Below are 18,777 nucleotides of genomic sequence, written 5' to 3' on the forward strand. Positions count from 1 at the left end.
CTCCCTCACGTCTCTCCTACGGATCTTCTTGTTCTGTGGCTTTTCCAGAATTACCTCCTGATATATCAATTTCTCTGGCACTGGAGGCGAGCGGTGCCTAATCTCTTTGCTGTCTGTTCAAGCTCTGTGCTAATAGAGCTGATGCCCTCTTAAGGGCATAAAGTCACAATAACACAAAACTGACACCCACCTACCCAAACCAATCCTCTCATTTACCAAAACAGTGTGTTAGGAAAATAAATACAAAATGCATCTTTTCCTCTGTCTCTGTCTGTATATGCTGTTGGAACGTGTTGTGGTTTTTTTGCATGGCTCTCGGTTTGCAGAAAGCCACAGCGCTCCTGCTGTCTGGATCTTATTAAATGCAAGAGACCTCATGAATAATGTTGAGGGTTATTTATCTGTTTTTGATTTACTTATTTTCCTGTTGATTTGAGGGTGTTGGTTATCATGTGTATGGGCAGGAATCTGAAACCTGACCATTCTGAGTTTATAACCCTTATGCATCAATTGAAAAAAGTTTTCCACTTATTTTCCACTTTCAATTAGTTATTTCTTTAACCAATATCAGTCCTGATCATAACTACCAAATATTCATTCATTTTCAGGATTTTAACCCTTTAAATGCCAGTTTGTTTATACAATGCCACTGTTGTTATTTATGAAAACAAAAAATTTACTATTTTCCATATACTAAATGCTAAGGGGAGTTGTTTTTTTGTATTAATCACAGTCTGGGATATGTCAATGATTAGAAACATTGATTTTGATGCATTATTATTTTTTGTGCAGTGTCAGATTAAAAAATAAATAAATACTCATTATTCATTAATTTGCATGATTTTAACCCTTTAAATGCCAGTTTGTTTATATAATGCCACTGTTTTTTTACACACACACACACACACACACACAAATTTGTCAATACACGCATACAAAACACACTCTGACATCCATACCAACACACCCACACAATTTTAGCAGAATAATTTTATCAATTGGCCTGCAGTGCTCAATAATACAGCAAACATAAAATAGGAAAAAAGCATGTATTTGCTCCATAGGCTAAATATCAGAAAAATTGTGGCATCTAGTGGAAAATATTAAAACAAATACATTTTGAAGCCTGGGCTTTTGAAGCATAATATAATAGAATTCAAGATTTTATGCTTTAATGGCCCTAGAATCAAATATTTCCATTTTAATAGGTTTCAGTGAGGACATTTTTGTCCTTAAGGCCCTGAGTGTAACTATTTTGTGTACACAGTGTATTATAGGAACTGAGGTTGAAATGTCAAAATTGACAAAAAAATACACACCTTTGGAAAGTTATGCCATTGACATTAACACAACCAAAATGATTGAAAAAAAACAAATGAAAAAGACAAAAATGTCCCGAAGGTCACACAAGGGTTAAACAATCGGACATGTTTCAATCAAGACCAAAAAGCAAAAACTCACAGTATGTCACATCACACTTGACACTTCACATAATAACTCACAGTATGTGGCATTGCTATGTGGCTGCTATGGTGTTCTGAGTGGTTGCAAGGTAATTGCTTATTGGCCAGAATAAAAAGAGCCATTCAATATATAGTCCACTAGGCAAAATAATTTTTCTTAAACAAGCTGCATGATTTCATGTTAGTAGCACAAATGATGCAAGACGATTTATGCCATGAAGTTAAATACTTAGGGTTAGGGGCAGTGATGGGCAGTAGCTTCGCTACAAATTATATTTAATTAACTACATTTCTGAGTAGCGAGACGGTAGCTTTGATATATTTTTGGAAATGTAGAGGTGTAACGTTGACAAAAGCTACACCGCTACATCATGCCCAGGGCTGGACTGGTAATCTGGCATACCGCGCATTTTCCCGGTGAGCCAACGCAATTTGGGGCCGATCAGGGGTGGACTGGCCATTGGTAGAACAGAGCGGGCCGGTGGGTCATTCACGAAACAGGTCGAATCAGCCACGATAAGCTAAAATGAGCCACTGCGTTATGCAGAACGGACCACAAAACGGCGCCGCGATATGCAGAATAGGACAGCGAACACACCTGGAAACAAACAATTTGATAAAAAAATTAATTCTATAGCTTGGTATTATTTAAAATTAATTTTTAATTGTTTAAAACGTAGTCCCACTGTCCACATATGTGGAAATACATTTTTAGAAAAACAATTTTCTCTAGAATTTATTTTATTTATTATTATGCATGTTTATTAGGTGTTACTAGTTACAAATCAAAAGGGACATATAAAATGCACACAGCAGTAACGCTTGGGTCTCAGGAGGCTAGTGTACACCGATCAGCCACATCATTAAAACCACCTGCCTTATATTGTGTAGGTTCCCCTCGTGCAGCCAAAACAGCACCGACCCGCATCTCAGAATAGCATTCTGAGATGATTTTCTTCTCACCACAATTGTACAGAGTGGTTATCTGAGTTACCAAGGCTTTGTCAGTTGTCAGACATCTCTCATTAACAAGGCATTTTTGTCCGCAGAACTACCATTCACTGGATGTTTTTTTTTTCTTTTGGCACCATTCGGAGTTAAAATCTAGAGACCGTTGTGTGTGAAAATCCTAGAAGATCAGCAGTTTAAGAAATACTCAAACAGTCTCAACAGTCTGATCAGTGTATATTACATCCATAAGCTTCTTCACACCCCTATAGCTTATGGCTAAGCCAACATGATCACAATGGAACTCAACATTTGCAACCAACTAACCTTGACCGCATTTAGCTGAATTACTGACAACTTGTGCCATCTCCCATCAGACATCTTTGCGTCACTTCAAAAGTGTTTTTCCTGTGGCGCTATTGATAGCATGTTGCTTAAAGGAATAGTTCACCCAAAAATTACAATTCTCTCATCATTTACTTCCCCTCATGCCACCCCAGATGTGTATGAATTTATTCAGCAGAACAGAAATTAAGATTTTATTAGGACAATATTTCAGCTCTGTAAGTCCATACAATACAAGCGAATGAGTGCCAAAACCATATGACTCTAGTGGATAAATCCATGTCTTCTGAAGTGATATGATCGGTGTGGGTGAGAAACACATCAATATTTAAAGGTGGAGTGTGTAATTTTAATCCAATACACTGTCAAATTCCGCAAATATCTCTTCACGGTCCACTAGCTGTACGTTCGGTGTGCGCGCTGAAATAAAAACCAATGCTTGTGCACAGCCCTGGCTCTGTAAATGGAAAATTAACAAAGTGGATCAGACCGATCCACAAAACACAAAGCATTGGCAATGGGCGTACATTAAATTGGGGGGGCGGAGCTTCTGACAAAGCAATGAAGGGAGGGGTGTGTTTGGCTGTTGAGTTCAAATATCAACAGTCTTTCTCAGGAATCTCTTACTCCACCTTTAACTTGAAAACCAGTTGAACTGTAGTACCGCCAATGTTATCGGACAAGCCGATTCCTCTGCAGCACTTTATGTCCGGTGTATTTATTTCATAGTGGTCTTGTTTATTACAAAGTTCAACTTTTATCATCTTTTATTTTAAAAAATGACAAAAAAATATATCTGTTTTTACCCACACCTATCAAATCACTTCTGGAGACATTGATTTAACCACTGGATTACTTTTATGCTGACTGATTTTTGGAGCTTCAAAGTTTTGCACCCATTTGTACCTTGCATTGTATGGACCAAAAGAGCTGATACATCTGCATTTGTGTTCTGCAGAAGAAAGTAAGTCAGGGTGAGTAAAAAATGAGAGAAGTTTCATTTTTGAGGGAACAATTCCTTTAAGCAGACTCAGAGACACAGGTGCTGGTCCTGAGCAAACCAGGAAGTAGACCTTTTTGATGAGTGCGATTCTGAAATTGCATTTTCCCTCTAACATTACTTTTTTACTCCACTTACAGTTAGGTTATGGTTGGGGTTCGGGACAAATGGTTAATAAAATATGCATTCCTGTCAACTGTTTTAGATAATTTACAACTAAAAACAACTCACTTTATGACTCTCTTTTAGCACCAATTTGTGAACATTTCACCAAGTGCTCACATGTGCCCATTCGTTCAGAAAAACGTCCAGTTTTGGCCACTGGGGGCAGTGGTATGAATTTTTATAAGAACAGACCAATTTCAACAGCAGAACTTTCTGACATACTGTCACCGATTTCACAGTGCCTAAACAGACACTCACTCATAGCTCACAAATACACGTTCGTAGTCTAATCCAAAGGCCACATGATGCTCTCACTTGTATCTCATGTAGTATTTATTTGCCAATAGGAGTGAATGACAGGAGTATATGAGGGTAATTGCTGTTGTCTCCTTTGTATTCTCAGCTTTGGCTATAAAGATATGTAGGTCACCAACAGCACCAGTGCTGCCTGTAGACTCCATTACAAACTGACTCATGGGTAACACTGAAATAATTATTCCAGAGCCAGAGAAGGAAGGGTTCAGTCTTCTCATATCTACAGAGATCTGGTGGGTGCAGGAAACAGCACAGGAGCCGGAAGGGAGGGAATGAGGGTTGTGGTCTGGAGGACCTTGAACTCTGGGTGTGGTTTTGGAGACCTGCTCTGGTTCTGTCAGTCTTTGTACTATAAAAAAATTATATATAGAATTTTTAAAGATGTCTTCTTGGAAATTGACTCATTCAGGTTGTTCTCTGCCACATTAGTTTGAGCAGCTAGTGCCCAAATCAGTGTGAGGCAAGCTACTTTAAAACTGTAGTTTGGCAGGTTACAAGCTGCTCATAATTTAAAGTGGTCCAACTACAATCAAGCTATTCTTTGAAACAGTAGTTAGCTCCTCCACTTGCAGGCTACTAACAAAAAGTAGATTGAAGGGGGAAATGGCTTTGCAAAAATATAACTCTTACATGCTATAATTATTTATTTATTTTACAATATTTAGTATTAGCCTACTTATACTATATATACTGAATAAATATCAGGTAGGGTGACAACATTTACTCAAACAGATTATTGATACTAAATACAACTAATAAAACAAGAAACAAAAAACATGAACTTATCTAATGAAAATAAAAAATATAGCGATGAGCCACAGTAGTTAACTAAATATCTAGCTAAACAAATCACAACCTGTAATTATCTGTTTCCATTTAAATTCTAATGTAAAGTCAACATCGTTAACAGTAGCAGATTTATAATAACTGGAGAAAGCTATCCATTAATGTTCAAATGAATCTAAATGGTAGTTGCTTGTCTGGTGCATGACCTTCCAGAAGTACACAACCTGCTTTCGGCCATCTTTGTTAATTGGCACTCAGTTTTGAGCATACTTTTTTTTTTTTAGCCAATCATCTGAGCCGTAAATGCCATGTGACAAATCACTCATCCGATCTGGTACCAATCTATTTTGCTCAAAGGCCCTGCGTCCGAATATCCATACTTCTCTACTATATAGTATGCCAAAAACAGTATGCCAGTGGAGTAGTATGTCCAAATCCATTGTATTCATAAGACAGAAAGCAAGAAATGCCCAGATGACCCACTACTTCCAGCGGGAATACAAAGTGTGGATCAGTTGAACCATTTCCTATCCCACAATGCATTGGGAGCTGAGGAGATGTCAAGTTCAAACACTTGATTTAAAAGAAATGGTGGAGAACCACAGGACAGAAGGCTTTTTTCAACCGTGCTGTATACACAAAAAACATTGCTCATTGAGCTTAAATGGCGCTTGTTTAACCAAACCTGTTTGGTTTATTTTCACGGTTGTTGTCGTCACGTCATATATTCTGGTCACGGGACCATGTGAATGTTCCCGGATATTATTATGTCCGAATTCTTTTCATACTGCCCCTCACATATCTAAAGAGTGCACTGTTTTACCGGTCTAGAAGTGTGTTTCTCATCAAATACAGTACGTGATTTTGGACGCAGAGAGGGGGTTTTCCCCATAGTTCCCTGTTCCTCTGATTACCGGTCACTGATTTAGATTTACTTTCATGTAAAAAATACTTTCTTATATAGAAGATTTTTGTTGGTTAGTTCTATCCAGTTGCCTTTAATTACAGTCAAGTGTTGCCATTCGTTTTTATTTACAACAACTTTTGTCTTGATAACATTTACGTGAAGCATTGAAGAAAGTTCAATGACCTGAAACGGCTGAATTTGTGATGATTTATAAAAAATATTTCCTCTATGTATTTTAAGATGTTTTAGATTTTCTTTCAGAAATAATCTGAGCAAACATGGTTAAAATTTAACTTATTGCCATGCCTGCCATTAGCGACTGAACTGAGAAACTTTAGACATCCTAGATAAACCTCTGATGATACATTTTCCACTTAAGTAAACTGTTAGAAAATTGGGCAAAGCAAAATATTACTTTCATTTGACACTTGGCAAGTGTTAATTTTTTGTTTCCTTTGAACACACATGTTTGTAGTGACTACACCCATCTTACCAGTGGACTCCTGGGCATCAAAAGCAGTTCTGTGGAGCTGTGGCCGATGCCAGTGGGGATTCCAGCTGTGCGGTACATGGACCCCACCGCCCTCCTCTTTCTTGCCTCCTTTGCTCCCTTCACCAGCTCCACTGTCAGACCCAGCTCGGCAAAGCTCTGCATTCCAGCACTCGCCGGCACACCCTCCTGCCATAGTCGGTACTGCTCATTATGGGTCACAGCTGCACAGAAGAAATTCAGCAAACGTTTCCCTGAAAATTGTATCAAGTAATCAAAAAAGTAGCCAGTGCATAAAAAGGTAAACTGAGAGGAAACGTTTAAGTTGGCAGGTTTCGTAGTGGCCTGTTGAACATTACTACAACTCCATTGACCTTTTATTGCTCATCAATATACACAAAATACACCTCTGTCGACTTGTGTCAGCTAAACATACCTTGAGCTGTTCAAATAAAGCCAAGCAGAAGTGCAGATGCCTAGAGAATAAACATTGAATACCTGAAAACAACTTTAGCCTAAAAGAAAATCAAGACTTTGAGCTGTAAAAAAGATTTGTGCACAGCTAAAGTTCAGGGGTGACTGTTGTGCAATAGCTTATATTAAATAAAGGGAAAAACAAACAACAATTGTGTTGCAACACTGTTTTCGGTTGCTTCGCACGTAGATTTCTCTGATTCATAGCCTAAACTGACACCTCTGTCTATAGCTGACGACATAATCAAGCAAAAGACACTTCACCTGTTCCTTAATTAAAATCAGTTCAAGAGTCGATGAAAACCAGAATACATTTTTAAAATATACATTTTCTGCTTACTGGAATATGCCAAAAGAGCCCACTCCCAAGTCTATGGGCCTGATTTCATGCACACCAATATTCATAATGTTTTTGACATTAAACCACGAAGATACATTCACACAACACTTGCACACATTGGATAAGCCGGTAGTATACAAGTTAAAGGGTTAGTTCACCCAAAAATGAAAATCTTCTAGTGATTTACTTACCGTTATGCCATTCCAGCTGTGCATGACTTTCACTCTTCGGCAGAACCAAAAGTGAAGATTTTTATAAGCAGAATTCAGCTCGGTTTGTCCATACAATGCATGCAAATGGTACCATTCGTCTGCTGGCTGTTTGACGGTCCAAAAGGCATATTTAGGCAGCATAAAAGTAATCCACATGACTCCAGTCGATCAATTAATGTCTTCCAATTAATCAATTAATACATGCAAAAAGAAATCGGGGTTAACGGCAGAAATCTACCTGCGTCAAATGGATTTTTCGGATGCGTTTATGGCCTTACACCAATAAAGAAAAGTAATGTAATGCGTTAACATGGCCACACATATTTTAGGCTTATTAACCATAAATGTGTAAGAATGTGCATGTAAACTTGCTCTATGCAATTTTACCATCCGCCTGGCAACATTTTTAGTCTTAGTACTTAATAAGGTAATTTTAGGTATCATGTATGTCTAACACCAGTGGCATGGTGCATGTTGAATTAAACGGCAAAGTTTAATACTTGCGTTTGGGCGTTTGTTCAATTCCTTACCCAAAGTATGAGCAATAATAATAACTAATTAAAGAAAGCATGCCTAAAGCAATTGAAGAGCTTGATATCACAACAGAAGCTTTGAAAGAGGATAGAGCTAAAATGATGCTTTAAGCTTCTCTTTAATGTCCCTTTAATGCGTTCTTCATAGTTACAAACCATTTTGGTCTGGCAGGCCTCTGAGTCAGGGAGCGAGAGTGCGACAGAAAGGAAAAGATACAAGTGAGAATGACAGGAAGGTAAGCAGCACATTTGGCATGCTGACACATCTAGTCTCTCCACACTACATGTCTGACCGGCTTGGCGCAAATGTGGACCTGAAAAATCGAAGAGACTCTACCACAATCAGCTAAACCACAAACCACAATCATCTCCATCCCTTTCTCTCTATCGCAGTTTTTGCTTCATGCAATGAAAGTGGATAGTGAATGCTAACATTCTGCCTAACATCTCCTTTTGTGTTCCATGGAAGAAATGGAGCCAGACAGGTTCAAGACAACATGATTGTGAAGGAACGATGACAGAATTTTCATTTTTGGGCAAACAATCCTTTTATTAGGTTTCCAAAGATTTTTTTTTCATGTATCCAATCAAAAACTTTTGCTTCGATTCAAAAATGAGCAGTTTTCAACATAATTGCATTACAAAAGTGATAAATGGATGAAAAAAGGGGGCAGAAAGCCATCCAGGAGGCAGGAGAAACCACACAGTCATCATCTCAGTGCTCCAAACCCGCAGCCTGAACTTTCAGGAGCTTTGGGTTATAAATGTTTTTGCTGAGGTTGTCCACGTCTGCTGCTAGTCTTGGCTGGCGTCCGGTGGCGTGTGATGGCATACCGGTGGCGGTGACACCCAGAGAGCAGATTCTCAGAAAAAGCGAGCACACAGGAATCGCATTAAAGTCAATGGACATCGCAGACGAATGGACTTTGGCTGCGTGTATTAAGTATTTATGGAAGGAATATAAAAGACAAGGGCGAACCTACAGGGCAGCTCATGTCATCTGGCAACAGTTATTCTCTTCCACCTCCCTTTCTCTCTGCTTTCCTAATCAGACTGCCCTGCTCCCATATGGCACAGCGCTGGGTGGTGTCGCATGTAATTTGGGGGGTGTTTGGTATCGTTAGGGCAGATTGCAGGGTTAACAGGCCAGCTTTGAGAACTCAGTGTCCTGACATATGGAAAGGTGAGGAAAGACAAGTTTGAATGTCCTCATCGCTGACAGCAGCTTAAAGCACATGGAATGATCACTGGAGAAACAGTGGTCAAACTCAGGGAACCAGACGTTCAGTCCACAGTCCGCTCGCCTTCTGTCTGAATGTACAAAACTGGAAAACACTTTCTCGATTTAGTTAATGCTAATTTGATTGGCTGGTTTGACACAACTACTTCAAATAATTCTTTGTATATGTATTAGTCTACCTTGAAACAAGTTGTTTACAAGGTACCGGTTGATAAAATGAGCACCTTTGATGAAGAAATCAAGCTGGATGTGCCATAGTGTGGTTAGTGACACTTTTATTTTCTTGAGGCTGTAAGTAGCAAGTTGGTGGGTGGATTTTGGGTGGGTGGGTCTTTTGAGTCAAGAATTTTTCTCAGGAATACTCCACATGACCTGAACCTTTTTTACTTTTTAAACACATAGTCTTGAGGGTTTAAGGGGTTTTCTCAGTTTTATTTTGTATGTCACACATCATTTTAATGCTTTAAAGAATTGCAACCTACATGTCAGTTATGTAAAATGACTTATGTGAACAGCATTTTTTTTTCATATTAATAACATTTAAAAAATATATATATATTTTTTAAATAAAAACAAATTAAAAATATAATTCTGCAAAAGAATTTCAGCTTTAAATGAGACTTACTGTCTCTGAACAGTTACACCAAAAGACCATTCTTTCTTTAAGCCCCAGAAAAAAAAATCAGCATGACTGTGAACATACAAATTGAAAACATGTCCATCATAGAAGAGGTGTATTCAAGCAATTGTTTTGTGTGAATTACATTTGTAATGTATTAGTAAATAACTTAATAAATCCTGACCAAAAAGTGTGCATCTCAGTGTCGCTGCATATTTTTCTGTACAATCGCTCTTGGCCAGAATAACGTGCAGGATAGACCAGACATTTTGTCATGGATGCAACCTACGTCTGGGTTGTCAATCAGTCACCTCATCTTGCAATGCTCACAAACCTACATTCTCACACTTCACAGAGGTCTTACCCATTAATTTTGACCACTGTGCAGGGGGTCGGAATAAGGGATACTGTTTTGGGAAGGTCTGAGGACTCCAGTGGCCAGTGAACACCAGGATGTAAGAGGCAGGTCCTCGAGCGGTACACTCCGTACCATTGGTCAGGTTCACTGGGGCGGAACACGAAAGGGTGAACCTGAGGAGCACCACAAGCAGCTGCTGCAGCCAACCAGGAACAGGGATCTCTGATGACATCATCTGTGTCAGAAAAAAAAAAAAGAGCAGGAAAAGTCATTAGAACAAATCTTTTTTTTTTACTTTTGTTTAGTTTATTCCCCTTATCTATTTTACTATCTAAACTGCCATGTGCAAATACAATTAATTAATCAATCAATCACTTTTCAGTTCCTCATTCTACAATAACTCTGATCCACTCATGCAGCAAATATGTCTTGAAAGAGAATATTACATAACTGTGGATCATGAACCAAGACACCTTAATCCAGGGTAGTCGGAGGAAAGAGTCAGAGATTTTCAGCTTGCTCGGGGTCAGAGTGCATTTAAAGAGACACTCAGACTGTAATAAACTGATGTAACCAAGTGACATCAGTTTAGTAAAACTCACATGAAGAATAGCTTAAAGGAATAGTTAACACATGTCATCATTTAGGCTCTCAAGCTCCAAAATTAATGAAAAGCACCATAAAAGTCCATGTTACTTGTGCGCTCTATTCAAAGTCTTCTGTAGCCACATGATAGCTTTGTGTGAGGACAAGATTAACATTTAAGTCGTTATTTATTGAAAATCTTCCCCTCCTTCGTAGCTCTCAAATCTCATTCTGGTTTGCGTACATTCAAAAATGTTGCATCAAGATGCATCGCACCAGATTTAACATCAATAATGGGACACGCAGACGTTTGATATCACTAAACCTGGCATAACGCGTCTTGACATGCCATGTTTGAATGTATGCAAACATTCAAGATTTAATGGGGTTTTTTTGTTGCCATTTTTGGAACTCGACAGCCCCAGTTTCCATTCAGCTTAACTGGAAGAGCAGCATGAACGTTCTGCAAAATATCTTTTGTGTTCTACATAAGAAAGTCATCTGGGTTTGGAACAGGGCCACTACTAGGATGTGATCTTTGGTGGGGCATGTTTAGGGAAAGCATCGATGATTGTTTTGCTGTCAGCCTGAGGGACTAATTTGATAAATGATTTGGAACAACATAAGGGTAAATAACTAAATGACAGAATATTACATTTTGGGTGAGATATTTAAAGACTTATACCAGAGAAATTACACTACAATGCCCAATCAACAGAAAATGACACAATCAAGCAATTTCCATAGAGCATTAAAAAGGAACAGAACTCAGCGATGAGGTGAACAGGTTGAGCAGAACCACACACCCCAGCCGACCCTTTCTTACAACATCAACCCTGTTTTTTCTCTCTCTCTGGCTTACGATTAATTCTCTACTAAATTGAAATAACACTACTTCAGCAATCCTGGTATGACAGTTATGTTCATCTCATGTAGCCTATGACTGCATACTGCAAGTGACGCAAGGCCGGCTTAGATCACGGTGGAAGGTTTTAGAGCATGACTGCATGAGATACAGGGATCTGCAAGCGACAAAGGGCACAAGTACATCACCGCAGGCTCAGACTATTGCTCTTGCCCAAACGCTGGATCCCTATAGTTTATAACAAGCCATGATCAGATGACAGACCCTGCAGATCAAAGACACAGGCTTACGGCCTCTTCGCTCCTGGAATTTGTATGTATGCTTGTTAAAGTTTGAAGTCATTAATGTAGGTTTAGGCTGGACTGATATAGAAACATACAGTGGGGTTCAAAATGGTATGAAATCCATGATGGGGAGACTGTATATGACTGTATATTGAGAAAACGCAGTGGATGGGGTTATAACTGTGCTCATAATGACCAGATATATTAAGATCCATGAGAAGAGAGCGATTGAGTCATCTGAAATTACCTCATGTCTAAAATACTTAATTCAGGGTTGAGTTGCTTGTTTAAAAACAGACTAAACCACAGGTTCAACAGGACATAAATCAAATATATGAGCAAGAGCACCGAGCGAGGACTCCTTTGCGGTTGGCGTTTCATTCTCTTTCCTCATTTCTAAGACTCCTTATTTCTTATATATTTGACAGATCCAGTTTCAGCATATTTTAGAAAATCTGAAGTGGCATTTCATCGTAGAATACCAGGAACAGACATACTGTTTGTCCTTCACATTGTTCGTCCTCAAAACAAACATATCTGTACTTCGCAGGCAAGTGACCAATGCATTGCAGAAACAATGCCATGTCTGTGTCCGATGCATTCAATGATTCCGCACGTCATCTTTTGACAATAACTATGACTCTACAAATATTTTGATTACCAGTCAGGGTTGGCATAGTGCAAGCATTCAAACACAAGTCCCACACTGGCAGGAACACGTTTTACAAATTCCCTTGTTCGAAACTTGGACAATAGTATTAATAAAATCTTCACAATTAAAAGGTTTCAACCAAAAATGAAAATCATCATTTCTTTCTATCGTGAAACACGAAAGGTCTCATTTATCATCTACTTTCAGTGCATCTTTTTCCTCTACAATGAAAGTGAATGGTGATTGAAGTAGTCATTCTGCTTAACATCTCCTTTTTGGGGTTTGGAACAACATGAGGGTGAGTAATCGATGACAGAATTTTCAGTTTTGGGTGAACTATCCCTTTAAGAAAACAGTAGCTGCACTTGTCAACGGTTGCAGATGCCGCCTGACACTGACCTAAAGCAAACCTCTTTCTATTTGCACTCTCCAAAGCAGTTTTATAAGGCACACATATTCTCAAACATCCCACAGACACTGCAATTCTCAGCTCACAGCACGAACGAGACACAATAAAACCAGGGGAGATGGAAAAGAGCCAAAGAAAAAAGCTTGCGGCTTCATGCCACTTAAAGGGGAAAAAAAGAGATTAAATTTAGAGTGAGCTCAAAGCGGCACAGTGCACTTGCACTGCAGAAAGGGGTCCAAAATCTTGCATTTCAGTCGCATGCAAACAAGAAACCACGCTTTAGACTTTAGATTGAGAAATTAATGAGAAGTGGGAAAAAAGGAAAAGGAAACAGTTATATAAATATTAAGAGAGGCACATGTGTTAAATCACTTAAGGAGAGGGGCATTGTCCCTCAAAGAGACATCAGACATACAGAAAAAGAGTGTGGGAACGTTAGCGTACAGAGAGACAGCAGGAAGGAAAGAAGAGATCCAGAAATGCAAGCCTTGCCTTAACCTTTGCCACAGCAGACACCATGGGTACAGGAGATGCACTCCCACAAGAACACAAGTATGCAATCTCAGAAGTGGAGTGCTGATAAACCTGGTGTGCAGCTCACACTTACCTATGACGAGTAGATTGCAGGACAGAGTTTGTGGAGATGTGCTCTATGGATCTAGACACCTCTCTGTTCTCTTGCTTTCTTTTGCTCTCTTTCCCCTCCTCTCTCTCTCCTCCCCTCCCTTTCTTTACCCCCACCTCTCCATGTTTGGGTATACACACACACACAGTGTTTTAACAGTGTTGCTTTCTTTCTTACGCTCTCCTCCTCTTCTATCTCTTTTACATGTTCAGTGACACATTCCTTTGGGCAATATATTAACTTTATGTACTCCGATATGAATTTAAGTAACCACTCATCATGCAGTTAATCATATGCGGTTTATAGCTGTCTATAACCACAGGATCCTGTTCATTCCGTTAGAATTAAAGGATTAGATTGCCCAAACTTTTAAATCCTCTCATCATTTATTCAACCTCATGCCATCCCAGATGTGTATGACTTATTTCTTCAGAAGAAAACAAAAAGATATTTAGAAGAATATTTCAACTCTGTTGGTTCTTGCAATGCCAATGAATGGTGATGCTTTGTACTTCCAAAAATCACATAAAGGAAACATCAATATAATCCATAAGTCTCCTGTGTTTAAATCCATATCTTCAGAAGCAATATATTAGTTGTGGGTGAGAAACAGATAAAATTTAAGTACTTTTTACTCTAAATCTCCACTTTCACTTTCACATCTGAAAGTCACACGTGGTACCTGTTTAGTTTCACTTTCACATCTGAAAGTTAAAGTAGAGATTTTGAGTAAAAAATTTTTTTTCTTTTTACTGATTTTGATCTGTTTCTCACCCACACCTAATACATTATATTGCTTCTGAAGATATTAATTTCACCACTGGAGTCTTATGGATTACTTTTATGTTTCCTTTATGTGATGTTTTGGAGCTACAAAGGTCTAATCACCATTCACTTGCATTGTGAGTATCAAGAGCTGAGATATTTTTCTAAAAACCTTCGATTGTTTCACTGAAGTCAGTCATCTACATCTGGGATGGCATGAGGGTGAGTAAATAATAAGAAAATGTTCATTTTTGGGTTAACTATCCCTTTAAGTGCTGGCATAAATCAGATTGCACTCTAAGCCTAGACAACGTAGAAATAAATGATTGGGTACACTGGTGCTTAAGGCACCCCTTAAGTCAATTTGTGGCCACATAAATCTGTAGATTGAGCTTAACTGGCATTGAATCTGGAATGTTCCGTTAAATGCCCCTTGCCAGGTGAAGGGTTATAGTGCTATAGTTTAGATATAGGGGCAATAGTTTTAGGGAAGAATTTGTCAAGTCTGTTGCAAATACTTTTGACATTGAGCAAAATACTTAGTTACTTAAGGCAATAATTATTCTAAATAACCACATCAGAAAGCATGCACCATTTCCTAATAATTTCAATCACATTTTGGCATTTCATAAGATCAAGTGTTCTATTAAAAAAATGTATCTCCATTGTGATTGGAACGGTCAATGTGAGTCCAACACGCTCTCATTTGAACAATCTTCATATAAAAATCTCTCTTTTTTTATTGGGGGCTTTTTCCTCTATAAATGCCACCCTTTTACTTATTGGAAAGTTATCAAAAAACTGAAAATGACATGAGTATTTTGTCTCAAATTATATTATTTCAGGGATTCTCATTCGCAACATTTAATAGTTACTAAATATTAGATCAATTTACCTTCAAATCAGCCTTTAGACATTGCACGCCATGACCTCATGGATCAGGAAAAGTTTGCAGTGCCTGCTGGGAGCCTGGAAAGTGCTGTGGTAATTTTTGTTACTATTTTCTCTTTAGGGAGAAAATAAAATAAGTATTTTTTATACCGGGGGTGGGCTAAAGTCCCATCGTACCCTACATTTGCAATGTAATTCTTTGGTTTAAGACCCATGAAATTACACAATTTAAGGATTTAGTTCATGTCTTTTAGCGTTGAGGTGGATATTTGCATTTAAAATTTACAGTCTTTCACATTTGGGAAAACAGACCAAAAATATTGATTTTTTCAAACTTTTGTCCAATAAAATGTGAAGAATCTGGAATGAGAGTGCCCACCCTTTAATGTCACCTGCCTTTGACTTTTCTTTTTTTTTTTTTTTTAATAAATCATGGCTCACGGGTGTGTTCACCTTCATGCAGTGCTGTGCAGACCGATCGGCGCCTGACTTACGAGTAGTGCATGTCGGGTCGAAATTATTTCTCGACTTTAGTTGGCATATCACAGTACAGATGCCATCAAAGTACAGTGGACCAGCCAGCTAGCTCAGCCACTGCAGTTGCCCCAAAAGCAGCTGCACAAGCTCTGAATGACAACACATCCATAAATGGCCACTGTATTAAGCTACATGTTACCTATTCAAATGAATCGTGTTTCTGGTTATGTACAATAAAAGCATTGTCTATTTGAATTTCACATCCACTTCGCAAGCAGTAAAATATATATATATTTTTTTTTAAATCACGGCGCACAATTTCCCATGACTGATATAGGAATGGCTCTCTTTGCATTCAGCAAGCTATTGCATGTGTAACCCGCACAAGAAGAGACAGTCACAATGTAAGTCAAACTGCGTTTTATTGCAGGCAGGCAAAAGTACAATCAAGGGGCAAATCCAGTGAAGAGTAGTCAAGGGGAGCGAGAGGTCGAAGCCGGGGAATTCAGAATCAGCGAGACGGAACTAGTGGGAGCAAAAGACAGGGGAACAAGGGGAGCTGGCAAGCTAAGGGGTAAACGAGAGGAGATCAAAACTAGACGAGACTAGCGGGGGGCAAAGACACGGGAAACTAAATACAATAACCAACAACCGTGAGACGAAAGGGTAGTGATATATATAGGGGCAAGTGCAGGTGTAAACCATGACAGGTGATGAGACGAGTGCAGGTGAAACTAATGTGCAGGAGTGCAGATGACGCGAGTGCAGGTGGTCATAATGTTCTGGGGGATTGGAAACGCGTGAGAAACCTCGAGGAAGGGAGATTGCCTACTGAGCATGTGAGCCAGTAGGAGAAAAGTGGGCGTGAGGGCTCGAGCGAGCAAAAAGAGCGCGGCGAGCTCGAGGGAGCTGGAAGCGAGCGTGGAAGCTCGAGGGGCGGAGGCGAGGAGCCGGGTTCGTGACAGTACTCCCCTCTAAAACGGACGGCTCCTGATGGCCGCTCGGTTGCGAGGAAGTGGTGCTGGACGAACCCAACAAACAAAAAACCCTGAACAGACAACCCACAAAACACACAAACAAAATTGAGGGCAGTCCAAGGGGCACAGAGGGAAATGAGACAGTCCATGGGGTCAATGGGCAGTATCAAGGCAAGGTCTGGGGGAGTCTGGAAGGTGACCACCGGACAGGAATAGGGTCCGGAGGCCAGGGAAGAGGCCACAGGACAGGGAGAGGGTCAGGAAATCCGGGCTGAGCCGTGAAAGGCGGTGCCGTCAGAGGCGGCACTGTAGGCGGCTGTGGAGGTGGGGTTCTGGAAGGCTCTGGAGGTGGAGCCGAAGGAGGCTTTAGGGGCGAAGGCCTGAAAGGCTCTGGAGGTGGAGCCGACGGAGGCTTTAGGGGGGAAGGCCTGGAAGGCTCAGGAGGTGGAGCCAATGGAGGTGGCGCCGTGGGAGGTCCCCGAGGCGACTGACCTGGCAGGCTCTGTAGTCTCGGGGGTAGAGCCGTAGGAGGCCCGAGAGGCGGAGCCATAGAAAGCTCTGGAGTCTTTGGGAGCAGAGCCGTGAGGGGCTCGGGAGGTGGAGCCGTGGGAGGCTCGGGAGGCATGGAGGCTCGAGGCGAGCCTAGAAGCTCTGGAGTCTCTGGGAGTAGAGCCGTGAGAGGCTCGGGGAAAAAGGTCGTGGAAGACTCGAGAGGCTCTAGAGGTGGGGCCCTGGAAGACTCGAGAGACGAAGCCCTGAGAGGCTTGGAAGGGGGTGGAGCCCTGAAAGACTCGAGAGGAGAAGCCCTGAGAGGCTCAAGAGGGGAAGCCCTGAGAGGCTTGAGAGGGGGAGCCCTGAAAGACTCGAGAGGAGAAGCCCTGAGAGGCTTGGGAGGGGGAGCCCTGAAAGACTCGAGAGGAGAAGCCCTGAGAGGCTCGAGAGGAGGAGCCCTGGGAGGCTTGGGAGGAGGAGCCTTGGAAGGCTCGAGAAGAGGAGCCCTGGGAGGCTTGGGAGGAGGAGCCTTGAAAGACTCGGGAGGAGAAGCCCTGAGAGGCGCCGCTCTGGGAGGCTCGAGAGACTTGAAAGGCAGAACCCTGGGGGGCTTGGGAGGTAGAGCTCTGGGAGGCTCGAGAGGAGGAGCCTTAGGAGGCTCGAGAGGAGGAGCCTTAGGAGGCTCGAGAGGAAGAGCCCTGGGAGGCTTGAGAGGAGCCCTGGGAGGCTTGGGAGGAGGAGCCTTGGGAGACTCGAGAGGCGGAGGCCGCGAGGGCTCTGAGGGCGAGCAGAACCTGGCAGAGCCGTGGAAGACTCTGGGGCGGAGCAGAACCCGGCAGAGCCGTGGAAGACTCTGGGGGCGGAGGAGAACCCGGCAGAGCCGTGGAAGACTCTGGGGCGGAGCAGAACCCGCAGAGCCGTGGAAGACTCTGGGGGCAGAGCAGAACCCGGCAGAGCCGTGGAAGACTCTGGGGGCAGAGCAGAACCCGGCAGAGCCGTGGAAGACTCTGGGGGCGGAGCAGAACCCGGCAGAGCCGTGGAAGACTCTGGGGGCGGAGCAGAACCCGGCAGAGCCGTGGAAGACTCTGGGGCGGAGCAGAACCCGGCAGAGCCGTGGAAGACTCTGGGGCGGAGCAGAACCCGGCAGAGCCGTGGAAGACTCTGGGGCGGAGCAGAACCCGCAGAGCCGTGGAAGACTCTGGGGGCGGAGCAGAACCCGGCAGAGCCGTGGAAGACTCTGGGGGCGGAGCAGAACCCGGCAGAGCCGTGGAAGACTCTGGGGGCGGAGCAGAACCCGGCAGAGCCGTGGAAGACTCTGGGGGCGGAGCAGAGGTCTTGAGCACAAGACGAGACTGGGTAGAAGGGGCCCTCTTCCTTCTCTTGCGTCCTCGGCCAACAGGGGACTTGGCCATGGGGACGGTCGAGGCTACAGGCGCTGGCTCGCCGACCATGGCGGGCATGGGCGCTGGCTCGCCGACCGTGGCGGGCATGGGCGCTGGCTCGTTGGCCGTGGCGGGCATGGGCGCTGGCTCGTTGGCCGTGGCAGGCATGGGCGTTGAC

General features: G+C 41.9%; 1 protein-coding gene across 1 annotated transcript in view; it reads right to left on the reverse strand.

The window, feature by feature from the left end:
* The window catches only part of LOC127617239 (spondin-2-like), an 18,400-nt gene extending 4,718 nt beyond the window's left edge, over nt 1-13,682 (reverse strand). Inside the window, exons 1-3 of the mRNA XM_052089178.1 lie at nt 13,598-13,682; nt 10,202-10,430; nt 6,423-6,643 (exon numbers count right to left, since the gene is read on the reverse strand). Of these exons, the coding sequence (XP_051945138.1) occupies nt 6,423-6,643; nt 10,202-10,430 (450 nt within the window). The 5' untranslated portion in view covers nt 13,598-13,682. The remainder of the gene's footprint in view (nt 1-6,422; nt 6,644-10,201; nt 10,431-13,597) is intronic.
* Nucleotides 13,683-18,777: the final 5,095 nt, after the last annotated feature.

Source organism: Xyrauchen texanus, chromosome 23 (genome assembly GCF_025860055.1).
Source record: "Xyrauchen texanus isolate HMW12.3.18 chromosome 23, RBS_HiC_50CHRs, whole genome shotgun sequence".
Classification (NCBI taxonomy): Eukaryota; Metazoa; Chordata; class Actinopteri; order Cypriniformes; family Catostomidae; genus Xyrauchen; species Xyrauchen texanus.